The following is a 15999-nucleotide window of genomic DNA, read 5'->3' on the forward strand; positions in this document are numbered from 1 at the left end:
AATTATAACCCTTGAAATAAAATTCTCATTAAAAGGTTTTTGATTCATATCTACAAATTTTGTTTTTACTTTATAAACAATAATATTTAAATTTAATAACATTTAATGAACACATGATGAATATTTTTGAGTTTTTTTTAATAGCCAAGATGTCGAGATTTCATCTGATGATTCTTCCGGGAGATGGGTGATCCTTTCTCTAGTTCATCTAAAGGATATTGATCTTTGAAATTGGAAAGTAAATTGGAAAATTAGGAGGTGAAATTGGAAAGTTAGGAGGTGGTGACTTTACTGATTAGACATGGATTTTACTTTACTCTGTAAAATAAATGACGTCAATGTTGGATCAAGAAAGTGATCCTCGATATTGGCCCTCTGACGCTCAAGTCAATCATCGAAATATGGAGAAAAGTGGAGCAATAGTAGAACTCAAAAATAACACGTACCTCTGTCGGTGACGGACTCCCTTTTATATAGAGCCCTGGTGGGCAGCGTGTCCGTTTCACAAGACATGGATATGCTCTCCCATGTGTCCTGATCCGGTAGTAAGAACAGGGGACCCCGTCCTGTGGAGTCAACGCCACGTGGAAGTCAAAGTGGCAGTTGTCCATCCGGAGAGGGTCGGGTCCGACCGACCGGCCGACTGTCCAATGGAATCGAACGTCCGGAGATGGATGGGTCCGACCGACCGGCCGACCGTCCGGTGGAATCGAACGTCCGAAGATGGATGGGTCCGACCGACCGGCCGACCGCTCGGTGTTCGGCTGATGGTTAAAGGCGCCCTGTCGAAATCAGGGTTCCGGCGCTCAGTGGAGAAGGTCGCATGGCCGAGCGGACTGCACGCTCGGCCAAAGCCATAAGGTAACGTACTGCTAATAGTCTCCACAAAGCACGTGATGGAGAGTCTCCCCAAGTAAACCATCGCATATGTCCGGCCGGATGTTGAGGGAACCATCCGGCCGGACGCCAGATCTGGAGTAAAGGGAAAAGGACAAGGGACATCTTTTTCTGACAGCAGGTATGTTTCACGTGTAGGCCATACTCCAAATCTTCTGACGGGGGGTTCCGCTGTCCCATCGAAGACGTGCTTGGACTGTAGCAGTATGTGGTCAGGTAAGCTCACTGACAGGCCTTTACTGGGGTATGGGCTGAGGACACGTGTACACCTCGGTATGTGTGCACCTGCTTCTCCACAGCCCTATATAAAGCCTCTCATCTTTCGCCGGAGGTATGCATTCTACGAGTTTTGGAGCCACTTTTTCTCTCTTGAGCTTCGCCTGACTTGAGCGTCGGAGGGTTGCCGCCGGGAACCCCTTCCCGGCCCGACTTCTGTGCAGGTTCGCCGGAGCTTCGTGCTACCAGTTGAAGATCCACGTCAACAGTCGGAAAGCGCCCCGTGCCCAGCGTCTGTTGGTTCAGTATTCGGACAGGATCATATCCCATGAAAGAGCTTTGTCAGGAAAGTACCCTTGATATCATACCTTAACAAGGCATGCATATCCCTGACACGATAGTAGAAGTTTTGGCCATATGATCTATCTGTCGATCATGCCTCGTATCAGTGACATTATCTCTAAAAAGGATGTCGAGAGATACTACAGTTGTCCCCTTGTTAGGTCGGGCGGGGTAGCTACTCGACCAGGACTCCACTTCATTCGGGGTCAGGTCCCGCTGCTTGGTCGAGCGGGGTAGTTGCTCGTCCGGGATCCCTCCACTCTGTCGATCTTGGTGGCTCCCCTATGCGATGGATTTGTAGCACCTGCCTTCCCTCCTTTCAAACAGGCTACTCAGTCTCCTTCAACGTCCTGCTGCTTCGTATCGAGTGTCGACCATCTTGTGTATCATCTCGAGCCAAATGGAGGGCGGCTCGGACCCTTCTCCTGCCGGTCAGGGCTTTGACCGCCCGACCGACCATTGTCATTGTCCTCCGTTCGACACTTTAACATCCGGACGTTGACTACCTTGACTTTGACTTTCACCTTGGCAGTTGACCCCGTGCCAGATAGACCTCCCTCAATCGCCGCATCACAAACATCCTCCTCAAGTCTTGTCGAAGGAGACTGCAAGTCCGACTAACTTGACCAGTAGTCTTTGGTGGCTCCCATGCCTTCGCCTTTTGACTTCGCATTGCCCGACTGGTTATGTAGATGTCGTTCGACACAAGTCTCTCAAAGCCAACTATGCCTCGCCCGTTCCGCTGTGTGATAATTGCTTACCCGCGCCACTCGGGCAATGAGCGGCAACATTTGGTGAAAAAAATTCTTTTCCTGCGCTCCTCAGTTGAGCGCCCTGACGTCATCCAGATTTTTCAAAGACAGTGCAAATCTCCAATCATTATGATCGAGCACGCAACCATACCTTTTAATTAAGCTTCATTAATATCATCCGGTGATTGAGCGCCACGTGTCCTCCTTCACTACAAGAAAAAATATTTATTGTACCATTTTCTTTATAACACTTATTAAAAAGTGTCATTATAAATATTTAATAATGACACTCTTTACCACTAATTAATTTTTAATATAAATTATCATATTAGACCTCTTACCATGACATATTATTTAAATTCCATTATATTATAAACATATTAATCTAAACTTTTTCTTCTACCCTATCATTTCCTTCCCTCTCCCATTTCTTCTTCGTTACTTTCCTTTATCGCTGCTAGGTTTCTTCATCTCCCACCCCTTCTTTTCTTCCCTCTCCACAACACAGCTAGGTTCTTCCCTCTCCGTACCAAGTAAGGAGTGGCTCAAAGGTAACCCTATTTCTCATTTCTTCCCTTTCCACAACACCGCGCACAGCCTCGCCAGGCGACGAGCAGCCATTTTACAAGTGACCGCACTTGAGGGGGCTGCAACCTCGCTTGGCCGCTGGTTCGCTAGCGGTATATTCGCGAACGACTACATGCGAAAGGGCCGATGCCTCACTAGGTAGCCCGTTCACAAACAGGTACATACGAGGGGGCCGATACCGGGCAGTGACCTATAGCAAGGCAGCGACATTGCTATCTTCTTCTGAAACTCTCGCCCTTTTCCATCTCCATATACTAGTAGGAAGCTTGCCCTTTTCCTCATGCAGCACTGAGTTGAAGCGATCAACCTTTCCTTTCTCGACATTCATCTTCTCTCAGGTTTGTGTCCTAATCCTCGATTGCCCCCTCCCTCCTTTTCAATTCTTCCCCTCATGGCATGGTCTCGTAGCGCTCTTGCTGGAGCGCATCCGAAGGATCTGTTACGAGCACTGCATCCTTCTCTTTTTCTAACTATTTTCCTTGTTTGTTGGTTGACACATGTTCCCCTCCCCTTTTCAATTTCTCCTCTCACGGCATAGTTGTGATGGTGGGTGTTGGTCTTGATGCTTGTTGTCGCTGCGCTCATGCTGGTGCACGTCTGAAGGATCAGTTTTCTTCTTCGGATGTGTTCTTCAAAGATCTGAAATCCTTGAAGAAGGTATGATGCTCAGTTTTGTTTTGTTTTTTCTATCTCCTTGGCTTTGGAAATGTTTGAGTAATTAAATTGTGCTATAGAAGACATGAATGGAAGAATGAGAATGAAATAAATCAGTCTGCATGCAATACCAGTAGATTTACCACCAATAAGCACATCTCCCATGTTAAACTGCCAATTCAATTTTACATAAAGGAGTGTGAAGAGGCATTGGTTTTAGATCATGCTTTCAGGCACACACACCAGAGGTTGGCATCGTTGCTTATAGGGTTATAACACTTTAAAAATATTCCATTCTTTCTAATTCAAGTTTGCAAACTGATTGCTACTGGTCCTAGTGTTATGCTGAGATATTGATATTACTTAATTGCAGATGATTCATTTCCTTGGAGCTAGTCACCCATTATTGTTATTAATTATGATGTGTAATTTGTTTATGAATACTTCTATTACATAATTAATAGGTATAATCGAAGAACTATCACAATTTTATCAAATTCTATTCTGATTGATGAGGTTGCATCTTTTTTTTATGGTAGAGTTGTCTTATAATTTTTGCGCTGTTTATATTAGTTATTCAAAGTTGCAACATCAATCCATGGTCCTTACTACAATCATTTTGCCTGATCACAATTATGAATTGTGAAAAAGATCTTTTTGTAGAATTGTCAAGCATTGAGCAGCTTTAAACAAATTACTACCCATATATTTTTCTTACATTCTTCTGTTTTAACTCACAATATTGGTAGATAGCCTTGGAGTGTCATTAATTGTAGTAATTAAAATATATCCTTGTGTTGCTCAATAAGAAAAGAAAAAAATAACATTGATATTGCCATATATTAATGTTGCTCCATATGTACTTATGATTAATTGAATTCCAGACATACAATCGAGTGTCTGTTTTGTTTACTATGATTATAGACCACACTGCAACAAATATTGTGATCAGAAATAAATAATAACACATGAAGTTCTTTATCATGTTATATGAACTCAAGAACTTGAGAAGAAAAAGAAATTGTTGTTTTTTGTGCTTAGTTTGTTTTAGCTTTTAAATTTCATTATTCTTTCTTTTGACTCCTTGTGATAAATGATGTTGATGAGTAAATCTTATACTGAAATATGCATTCTTCTAAATAAACTGTTTATTTTGGTCGACAACTTACGTTAAGTTGAGAATGCTAGGAAACATCTCTTGTTGGCTAGCCTACAGCCTAATTCTGTTGAATTTAGGGAGCTTCAAGTAGTGGAAAGACATTTGGACATGTGTGCAGAAGCCCGGAAGGTTGTAGATTGGAAGAGTGCCCTTAAGGAGTGTGATGCTACCTTCACTGAAGGAGCAAATGCTTCTTCATTTGTAAATTCATACTAGCACTTAATCTCATTAGTTTGGATGTCTTGTTAATGTTATTATAAGAGAATACAATAATGTATTCTTATAATGCCCACAATTGCAGGTAATGGCTTCAAAATCTGAAGCATAACTTTGACTTCATCAACTTGAAGAAGCTGATATGTTCATATCCAATGTATTTAAACTTGATAGTGTAAATTCACCATCGTCAAATACTAAGTTTTTTGGTATGTTGGCAAATTCATACTTGTATGTCGTCAGTGTCCAAGTGGGCATGGCTCGAGGAAGGTAAAGTTAAAGTGTTATATTGAATATTAAGGTAGTTTTCAATATTTTTATGTTCATTGAAAATGTGTAATGAATAATTTTCAGGTTTGAAAATGTCTTCACAAAAAGAAAAGCATATTCATCCTAGAAATGTGGAGATATATACATTATTGAACAACACAAGAGCTATATCTCGAGCACGAGCATTAGGCCATGAACTCTTTAACTGAAGAAAATTTACAGAAGCAAGCTTAGCTTACGGGGAAGGACTCAAGTATGACCCTGCAAACCTTGTTCTTGACTACAACTCAGATAGTGCGAAAAGGCTGTTGAGGATTGCAACAAAGCTCTTAGTATTTGAGCCAACTACACGAAAGCCCTTCTTAGTTGTGCTACCTCATATTCAAAGGTGATATGATTCCCTTCTAAAATTTAATATTTTGAGTATAGTGTATAAGTAGTTTTGGATGTAAGAGATTTGTCATTAGTTTGCATTTGTAACTTTAACCCAAATATTTAATTGGATGAATTTAGATGATCTATTTACATTTTAAATTGTATTTTATAATTTTTTCTATTTTAAATGGTGGATGAATTGTGATGATATGTAAATATTGAATTCATATTATATATTCTAAATAAATATTAGTTATCATTTTAAATATATTTATAAATTATTATAATGATATTTATTAATGTCATTATAGATTAGTTAATGTGATATTTTAAAATGATTTTATAAATTATTTTTATTGATACTTTTTATTGTCCTTATAAAAAAATATAAATGTTATAATAAATGAGTTTTGATGACATTTAACTTTATTCCTATTACGATCATAACAATATATATATAAATGTCCTTAAAATATTACTTTTCCTAACATTTTAGAATGTTATTATATTTTTAAATTGTGACACTTTTAACGTTAGCATTGATATTGTACAACGACATTATAAAAGAAGGTCTAAGACGACATCACTATATAGGGCATTTTTTGAAAATGTCACTAAAACGTTAGTGTCATCATAAATATACTATAAGGGCATTTATGCGTGTCATAATAGATTAGTATTCTTGTAGTGCTTTTTGCTATCGCACGTTTGACGTGATAGGCGGATATCCGCTGGCGACGTGACATGCGCCTTTTCGAATTCAACGACAAGATCTCCTCCTAGTTTTTTGTAATCCTGGATCAGACGGCTTAGGCCGATCGACCACGAGGTTTATAAACCTCGCATGCGTGATGCGTCGTCGTCTTTTCCACTTCGGTGCCTTCGTCTTCAAGCTGCCTGATGACGTTTCACTGCTTCTTCTTCTCCAGCAATCCTTTCTGTAAGTCTCTTCATCTCTTCATTCGAATCTTTTTATTGTTCATCGTCATCATCCTCGTTTTTGATAGCAAGCTTTTCACAACCACTGCTTCCATTCTTAGGTTCTGATATACTTCTATCGAGTCCATATTTAATGGGACAACACTCAAAGCTTAAAATCCACTTATAAATTTTTTTCATAATTATAAATTCATTCTGTCTTCTTCTTTCGATCGACCGTATGAACCGCCGCGAAATTCAGTATTCTATCTTAAAGACAAATTATTTATTATTTTATTTATTTTTGCTCGTGGGTATTTTGCGCTGAGGACGCCAATCTAAGTATTACATCAAATTTAACATTGATACATCCGCCCACTAGAAAATAAAGCCGCAATGCTCTTTAAGTATGCCGATAATATATTATTACTATGCCAATCAGGAGCAAATATTTTTTTTGTTTTTTTTTTCATTATCTAGATGGTCAAATTTGTGACATAATTGAGGAGAATCATGACATTGACATTAACATTAATTGACGAAATAAAGTCAAAATATTGGTCTAAAGACATAGCTGATGAAATAGGTTAACTTTAGTCAATATTTTTTTTGATTTCCTTTTCTAAATGAATTAATTGATTTCGTCGAATATTTTTTCATTTACGATAAATGTTGATGGAATTACTATTTCTTTATTTAGTTTACAAAAATTTAAGATAAGATATAATTTTCACGTAAAATCTATCTTTTTTTAAAAAAAAAAAAAATCCTTTTTTAACATTTAATAATGAAAAACAATGTTCAATAAAAAAAATTAAATCATGAATGGATCTTTAAACAAAAAAATATATTAATGAATGGATCTTTAAATAATAACAAAAGGTAGAATTTGTCATCCTAATGACTCAACATGATCAACTTAATGTGGGTCTCTTTAAGACGGTGCGATGGTTAAGACATGGAGTGTTGTCATATGAGGTCTTGGGGTCGAAACTCTGCGTGACCGAGCATAAACTAGGCAAAACTCGGTTAGTAGCCACTCGTGATTTACCTCCTCCGTGTTGGCCTAAGAATAGGTTGGCGGGGGCGCTGGGGGCGAGCGAATCGCCTTTGCCACATGATCAACTTAATGTGTAAAAGATAATTCGCTCATCCTCAACGCCTTCGCTAACCCGTTCTTCGTTTGTTTTAGTGTCTTCATTAAATCGTCTCTAGATTAATAGGAAAGAAGTAAATTATTAATTATTAATGCAATTACCAAAATACGAAAAAAGATATACTAGAACACGTTAAGTTTGGATCTTCCTGCTACTTATGACAAATTCTATGCAATCAAGGCAGGTTCATACAATCAATAATCTTTATATAACGACATAAAATCTAACGATCTTAAACAATACGTGCGAATACTTTAATTGTTTCACTTCAAACCATTATTTTATTAATGTTTTAATATTTATCTTTTTGAATATATTATTGAATTATATATTGTAATCCCGTGTAGTCGAGTTGGACGGAATTGCTTTATTGGAAAGGGTTAATTTTGGGGGAGTTTATTTATCTGAACATTATTTTATCGGACGAGTATTAATTTTTGTGGAGTTTATTCCTGATTAAATATCCTTCTAGATAGGAGACCGTTTGATAAATAATTTATTTCCCTTTATTTCATTAGGACCGCGTGAGGGGTGTTCGAGACTAACACGAAATCATTTTTTTTTTTTGCTTCATTAAATTAGATATTGTAATAAACTAATCTCATGATAAGGCTTAAGCCATCTAATTTCATTGTTATCTCGATTCGATAAATAAATTAGTTTTTAGAGTGAAAAGTTTAAATTTATATAATAATAAATTATAATAAAAGTACTCCTCGTGATCGTTTATACCCAAAGAAGACAGGAAGAAACATGCTCCGAGTCAGATCAAAAACAAAACAAACAGAGAATTCTTGGCAGATGACCTGTTTCTCAACCCCATCATTAATTATGTGTTTTTTAAATACCTCTAATATCAAATACCATTGAGATTTTTTATTTTACCATCGAAATACCCCAAACTCCATATTTTTCTTATTAAAGGAGACACAATATTTTGTTAACGAAATGCAAAATTTTAAAATATTTTCGAAGCAATAAAATCATAGAAGCATTTTGAAAAAGTTTTTTTAGTTGGTAAAGGCCATTGATTGCAGTCTCTTTCAGAAGAGGAAACAATGAAAAAACATAAGAGAGCAGAACTTGGACCGGCCAGCTCTGGGCTCTTCTTTAAGGTTCATTGGTTCATTTTATTTTTTCTGAGCGATGTAAATTAAATTAATCTAGTAATTTTTTTTTGCCCGTTAAATAAATTAAAGTAACTGTGCAATTGCTATTTCTTATATATATATATATATAATATTTACTTAAAATATTAAATTTATTTTTGTTGGTGGCAATTTTAGCCTTCCGCTGCCGTACCATGTTCCTTCCTCTTCTGTTTATCTATTTGTTTAATTGGCATCTTTCCATGGCAGGAGCGGCCTTTTCTTCCTGCCTTTCCCACTGTGGTCCACTTCCTTTTTCGTTGTCTTCTATTTAATCAAGCCACAAGGCGACTGCACCAAAGGATCGAAATCCCTCTTCGCCTCTTCTTCTCTTCTCGGTTTTCATCAAGGATTTTGGGGGTTTCCTGAGCCATGTTTCAGAGCCAGCTGGTTCCCAGGCCGCCATCCTTCAGAGGCTCCCTCAAAGCCCTTGAAGCAGACATCAACCATGCCAACACCTTGTAATAGTCCCGCTCCCTCTTTCATCTCTGATATGTTATTTTTTTCCCCAGTTGTTTAGTTTCAGTAATCAAAGGGTGGTTATCAAACATTTGCCCCAAATATGTGATTTTGGAATCGAATCGAGGGTTTTTATGAGTTGTTTGGGGGTTGCAGGGCGGATGCTGTTCAAAGAGCGTATGGTGGTGCTTGCCTTCAGATGAGGTTGTCGTGTAGCCCCTTGGCGCCGTTCTTTGTTTACCTAATGCAGTGGTTGGACTGCACTTGTTCTTATGCTCTAACTAGCCATTTAGGGCTTTTTCAAATACTTGTTTACAAGGTACTCTTCTAACTACTCCTCACATAAATGTTGAAAAAGAAATGACTTTGAGGACGTGCAAGGTAATGAAAGGGTGAATCTTGCAGGTTTATGCAGATGGCGTGACCACCATATCTACTTTCGAAAGAAGGGCGAGTATTCGAGAATTCTATGGTGCGTATTCTGAAGTCAAGTTCCTTTTTTCGTGTGCTAATGATTCTTGAAGCACATAGTTTTAGTGTCTTACATATCTTGACTGTCTTGAACTAAAACTACAGGTATCATATATCCTTCCCTTCAACAGCTTGAAGGTAATTTAGCAGAGAGAGAGCTGTCAAAAGAGAAAGTCCGAGCAAAAGAGATAGTTGGTAGGAAAAGGGCAGAAGACTGGAAGAAAATTTTCAATAAGGATTCAGACCGAGATGATGAATGTGGCATTTGTCTGGAAGTTTGCACCAAGATGGTGCTGCCAAACTGCAACCATGCCATGTGCATGAAATGCTATCGCGACTGGTAAATGCTTTGTTTGAATCCGTGTTATCAACTATTTCGGTTTTTATGTTTGCTAAATAAGTTGTGAATATGCTTTTGCAGGAATGTGAGATCTCAGTCCTGTCCCTTCTGTAGAGGAAGCATTAAGAGAGTGCGCTCAAGAGACCTGTGGGTGCTTACGAACAAGAGCGATGTGGTTGATACAATGACTTTGGAGATCGATAATTTGAAGCGCTTATACAGGTATATAGATAGTTTGCCACTGATCATTCCAGATACTCTTTTCTTGGTTTACTACGATTATGTAGTATGATCAGGAGATTCGAGGAGAAAATTGTACAGATTGCTAAAAGCCGACCTTTCCTTGTGGATTGGGTCTGGTAAGAAAAAAATATTCCAACTTTCACACTTCACATGTTCTACTATGGAATAGAGTACTACTTTAACTCTCCCTAGAATAATGCAAATAAATTCTGTACTTGGGATCCAAAATGGCATTTTCAGGGACCTGAAAAGGCTTTGTGTAAAGGGTAAACAATTATAAAAAAGTAATGCTAATGACCTCTTGATTGGGCAGTTCTGTGATTCCATTTTCTTTGTTGAACTCAAACACATGGTTTTAAATCTTGTGTCGTTTCGCATGATGTTCGATCAAGCAAGATGTTATATTCCAGACATGGGACAAGGTGCCAGCAAAGGCTGAGATGCTGGTACTCCAGAGAACTTCGACAGAGGCTTCCAGAAGCAATCTCAGTGATGTTTTTGATGGTGATGACTTTGATTAGCTCCCAGGTAGGTTTTCTTTCTCCTCCTTGTGTGATTTCAAACCCTTAGCTTACAGCATAACCAAATTTTGAATCCTAGCTCATGGTGGAAAGAAGAAATGCATTATTTGGTTTCAAAATCTCACTTGCAACTATAGGGGTGATTTCTTCATCCTCTTCCTTTCTTTGTGCCAGTTGGCACCACCTTCAGTTCTCGACACCATCCATAGTGTGGCATATGTTTTTGACTAGAGACCGAAACCCTGATTGAGAGAACTAGATTTGAACCTTCCTTAAAAAAGTTCTCCGAAGGCTTAATGCTTAACACATACTTGGCCAATAACTATCTTCATAATGTCGTTAGGCTGCATAATTCTTGACAACAACTGGCAAGCGAGAGATGCTCTACAGGCTTCTGCCCACAACCAATCTAATTCCTTTTATCCTGTGCATGACATGCCATTTTAGCAGAAAGAATAGTCTAAAACAAAATTAAGTCATATCTACACCTTTTATTGCACCTTGGCTATGTGCTATTATCACGATGAAGACCATTGATTATCAATATAATCTACTAAGTAATAGTTAAGGATCATCATCTTCATAAGCTGCGCTTGTCCAAACTATTTGATGCTGGCTACATAATCCTTTTCCTCAATTGATATATTATTATTAATAATATTCAAATTAGTTAAATCATTTGTAATTACATGAACTAATTTTTGCTTTATTCTCCCTATACACCTTATTCTTCTACCATAAAATTTGCTAGTCGCCTTTAAATATGTTCATGCTCTGTACAATTGCAACTTATTATCTATCATTTAATTCTTTATTGGATCTACACTTAATTATTCTCAAATATTTAATTATTTATTTATAATACTTTTCTAATAATTTCACACATCTGATGCAACATTCTTATCTCCACTACCTTAACCTTCTGCAAGTATTGCTTCCTAATAGTGCATCACATATGGATATCAAATAGTCAATTATCTTCTGTATAATTCCAACATAGACATGCTTCTTGTTTGCCCTAAATTGATTAAGTACAATTGTTTGCCCTAAATTGCAATTTTAACATTTGTGATGGTCACCCCCATCAATAGGGCTAGAAAGATTTTTCTTCTCTTCTATTCCATGGTAAACTCCTTGCACACCAAAATTTCCCCATGTAATATGAGACCTCAAACCATGAATACAAGTAACAAGTATGATGGCATATATAACTGCTTAGGCAGTAAACTATCCACTTAATATTGAGTGCATCTTAAGTCAGTCTTTGCATGGACCAGTACATACCTACCAGTGTGTTACAAGACTTCAAGCCTATGGTAGACCTGACCACGGTTCGGAACCGACGGTTCGACGGTTCGGAACCGCCGGTTCGACGGTTCCAGGCAGGTCGACCCTTAACCTTAACCGCCCAAGACGGTTACGGTTCACGGTTCAGAACCGCCGGTTCACGGTTCGGTTCACGGTTCGTCACGGTTCGTCACGGTTCAAGATTAATATGTTAATAAAAATTAAAAATTAAAAATTAAACATTAAACATTAAAAATTAGAAATTAAAATTTATTAAAAAAAGGGCTTGCACTTATTTAAGTTGCCTACGTATCCCTTTAGGGGAATCAAAGCCCACGTAGTTCTTTTACATTTTTATCCTTTTACATTTTCATTCACTTCCATTTCCTGTTCCTGTCGTATTTGTTCCTTCAGTATCAAAATCTTCAACTTCGTCATCTGAAAGTTGCATTCCTTGGATTCTTTTCTCCGCTCTGGTCCAATCGTCCAGTAATGCTTGGGCTTCAATGAGTCGAGAGACAAAGTTGATCGTCGTTCATCTAATATGTCTGCTCCACAGCAACAGCTGACCTGGACAAGCTAAAATTTCTTTTGCGATCACGGAGAGAACGGGAAAGCTTTGAGCCTTCTGTGACCACCATTTTAAGATATCAAAATTTTCGCTATCTATTTCATTAAAATCAAAATAAGTCGTAAAATAATTCTCAAGTTCCTGTATGGAACTTGAGGATCCTTGTGTACGTTTCGTTCGTTCTTTTTAATAAAAGTTATGTTTTTGTAAGTTTTAAATTACTAGTAGTAGTTTTTTGTATTTCAGAAATATTAGTTTGTGATCCATATTTTGCATAATATTGATTATAAATATCATATAAATAAATTCTAACATTAACTGGAGCAGAAGAAGAAGAATCTTTAATTGAAATTAAAGCGTCATAATATAAAGTTAACATTTCTTGTAAAACTTCTAATTTAAATTTAGGATCTAAAGCAAATACAATTAAATCAATTTTAGGAATAAAATAAAAATATTTTTCCCATTTAGTTTTCATAGCTAAGATGTAAGAAAATAAAGATTCATTATTAATATATTCATTTAAAACTAATACTCTATTAGAAAAAATTTCTAAAACTAATTGAGTAATGGGATAATAAACACCGAAAAGTTGTTCGGTTGCATCATTAATCACTTTTAAAATTTCACAAATACTAGTACAAATATTCCATTGTTGTGAATATATATATATATATATATATATTAATACTTTGTGTCAAAAATGAACAGAATAATTCTTGATAGTGAAATGAATCTTGTAATAATTGGGATGTTGAATTCCAACGTGTTGGTACATCACGTGGAAATTTTTTAGGTCTCATTCCATTAATTTTACAAAACCTACCCCATTGTTTCATTATAGATGGATGAGACCATAAATAAGAAATTGCAATTCTAATTGGTTTAATATAACTTTCTAAAATTTTTAAACCATCTTGAACACATAAATTTAAAACATGGCATACACAACGAATATGAAAAAATAAACCTCCAATAATAGGTTGACAAACAAATTTTAGATCATCTATACAAGCGGTATTAGAACTAGCATTATCTAATGATATTGAAAATATTTTATGAGTTAAACCATATTCTTCTAAAATTAAACATAATAATTGTGCGATATTATGAGCATTATGTGATTCATCAAAAACTCTATAAGCTAATAATCTTTTTGGAGATTCCAAGAGTTATCGATCCAATGGCAAGTCACACCCATATACGAATGTGTTTGCCAATGATCACTCCAAATATCGGAACATAAAGAAACTTTATTATCTAATTTACTAAATTCATCAATTAAATTCTTTTTCCCTTGTTTTACTAATTTTTTAATTGTACAAGTGTAGTCCTAGGAACACGTTTAGCACATGGATTACGAGATTCTTTACAACAATCTTCAACTGTGCATTTAGATCCAAAACTAAAAGAAAGATGTTCTACGGAAACAAATTTAGCTAATGATTCTCTTAATTTATTATCCGAATATAAAAATAAACCGGAATCGGTACTACCGTTAGTTGAAGAAAATCTTGATAATTGTGTTTGAGAACGGTCGAGTCCATATTCCGTCGGGTGCTTCGTTTCTACATGTCGTTTCAACGACCCATAGCCGCCGCCAGCTTGGAATTTGTAGGAAGCATTGCAGTGCTTACATTTTGCACGCATTTCTCCCGACGGAAGAGTGACCTTCTCAAAATGTTTAGTAAAAATAGAAGATTTTAGAGGAGGAAGTTCCCGAACCTTAGAAGTAATTGCATCGGTACTTCCTTGTGTGTCGGGTGTCGGATTCGGAAGATGCTCGATCTCATCATCGGTGGATTGAATGTTGGGGTCCTCCTCCCGCGGATTCATTATTTGCTTTCCCTTCCGAGCTCGAGATGATGCACCTCCACGGCCTCCTTCCATTGTAATTGAAAACGAAAGCGGGTAGAGAATACGAAAATGAGATTAAGAGTAGAGAAGATGTGTGTGAAAAATGATGAAATAAGCTCTCTATTTATAGAGTTTTGATAGTAACGGACACTAAATCATAGCCATTGATCAAAAAACGGTCAAATGATCCTAACCGTTGAAAAAAATACCTAAAAAACCCTCCCAACGGCTACGAACCGCCGGTTAACCGGCGGTTCAAGCCGTTTAAAAAAAAAAAAAAAAAAATTTGCGGCTGAACCGCCGGTTAACCGGCGGTTCGCCGGTTTTACATCCAATGAACCGGAACCGGCCCGGCAACTTGCCGGGCCGGTTCCGGTTCGACCCGGCGAACCGGGTCAACGGGCAACCGGCCCGTTGACCCGGTTACGGGCCCGGGCCGGGTCCGGGCCAGACCCGGCCCGGGGTCGGGTCTAGCCTATGGTAGCATATAACTGCTTAGGGGTTCCTAGAAATGCTGAATAATAGTCTTCACAGACAAAAAATCAGTTTACTTTCTTTTTCATATCAGATTTGGCTTAATTAATCTCGACTAGTTTGTTTTAACCAAGATACAGAAAATCGGTTGTCGATAGCTGAGGAATTGAATTCTTTGGTCTTTCTTTCTTGCCCAGAATATTATGCAAGAAAATGTTCATTTAGGCACAGATTTACTTTTGAGTGTGTTATTCGCTTCTAACTTGTACATGGGATCAGTTTTGAATTCTTATAACCATGATATCATATATTTTTTTTTTGGAAAAAAACAAATAGAAAAATTATCTTGACATGTGAGATTCCTGATAAGGATAAAGGAGTTGTTGATCAATCATCATCAGTAGCTTGCTCAGACTTATTTCCTCGTTACGCAAGTTTGATGGAAGCATATTTTTGGAAGGAATAATACAACCCCTGCCTCACCAACTGTTTGTATAAGTCGACTTGATGTAATTTTAACTGTTTGTATGGTCGCATCCTTTCATTGTGCGAGGAGCTCAATTAAGTTCGAATTCAACTAAATTGATAATTTTTATTGGATTTCAATTCCGCTTCTAGATAAATAATTTAAAAAATTCTAATGTAATTTATTTGGATAAGGTTTATTTATCGAAAGGCAAGGAAATTGGAGAAGGAAAAGAAAAAAAAAAGAAAAAAAAAATTAGAAGTTTTGTTTACTCGATCATCTTATTTGTGGTTGGTCGACGATAAGGATTCGAAAAGGAAGAAGACAAACGAATGGGCATTTTCGTCCTTTAGCGTTTTGGATCTCCTATTCCGTCGTTTGTCCAATCTCGATCCGAAGCAAATCATCTGAATATTTTTTCCCCCTCTTTCTAAGTAAACGTAGGGGAGCTGGTTGTTTCCTTGTGCATTTCCTCCCCTCCGCCGCGAAGGTCTATGAGAATTGAGACTAAACAAACCCGGCGACGGAGCGAGCCCATCCGGGTCACCCCCGGTCCGGATTGGGCCACGTGTAAGCTCCATAGGGATTCAGTACATCCGAAGAGCCTCTCTCTCTCCT

The 15999-nt window shown here is 37.4% G+C and overlaps 1 protein-coding gene and 1 pseudogene across 4 annotated transcripts; both read left to right on the forward strand.

Moving 5' to 3' along the window:
* The first annotated feature begins 3338 nt into the window (after positions 1–3338).
* On the forward strand, positions 3339–5619 carry LOC122013539 (annotated as a pseudogene).
* Positions 5620–8892: 3273 nt separating this feature from the next.
* On the forward strand, positions 8893–10790 carry LOC122017502 (E3 ubiquitin-protein ligase AIRP2-like). 4 transcript variants are annotated; one of them, XM_042575135.1, is made up of 6 exons: positions 8893–9153; positions 9308–9470; positions 9557–9623; positions 9728–9962; positions 10044–10184; positions 10598–10790. In XM_042575135.1, the coding sequence occupies exons 1-6, from the start codon at positions 9065–9067 to the stop codon at positions 10773–10775; spliced, it is 873 nt and encodes a 290-aa protein (XP_042431069.1). In that variant the 5' UTR covers positions 8893–9064; the 3' UTR covers positions 10776–10790. The 4 variants fall into 4 exon arrangements, with proteins under 4 accessions (XP_042431069.1, XP_042431071.1, XP_042431072.1 ...); XM_042575137.1 differs by lacking the exon at positions 10598–10790 and adding an exon at positions 10259–10517 and having other exon boundaries at positions 8896–9153; XM_042575138.1 differs by having other exon boundaries at positions 8897–9153; positions 10602–10659.
* Positions 10791–15999: the final 5209 nt, after the last annotated feature.

The sequence above is a fragment of the Zingiber officinale genome, chromosome 8B (assembly GCF_018446385.1).
Source record: "Zingiber officinale cultivar Zhangliang chromosome 8B, Zo_v1.1, whole genome shotgun sequence".
NCBI lineage: Eukaryota > Viridiplantae > Streptophyta > Magnoliopsida > Zingiberales > Zingiberaceae > Zingiber > Zingiber officinale.

Coding starts and splice junctions, on each gene's coding strand:
- LOC122017502 (XM_042575135.1), top strand. CDS start 9,065: ATGTTTCAGAGCCAGCTGGTTCCCAGGCCGCCATCCTTCAGAGGCTCC. Junction 9,154..9,307: donor ATCAACCATGCCAACACCTT/GTAATAGTCCCG, acceptor TGGGGGTTGCAG/GGCGGATGCTGTTCAAAGAG. Junction 10,185..10,597: donor AATTTGAAGCGCTTATACAG/GTATATAGATAG, acceptor TGTTCGATCAAG/CAAGATGTTATATTCCAGAC.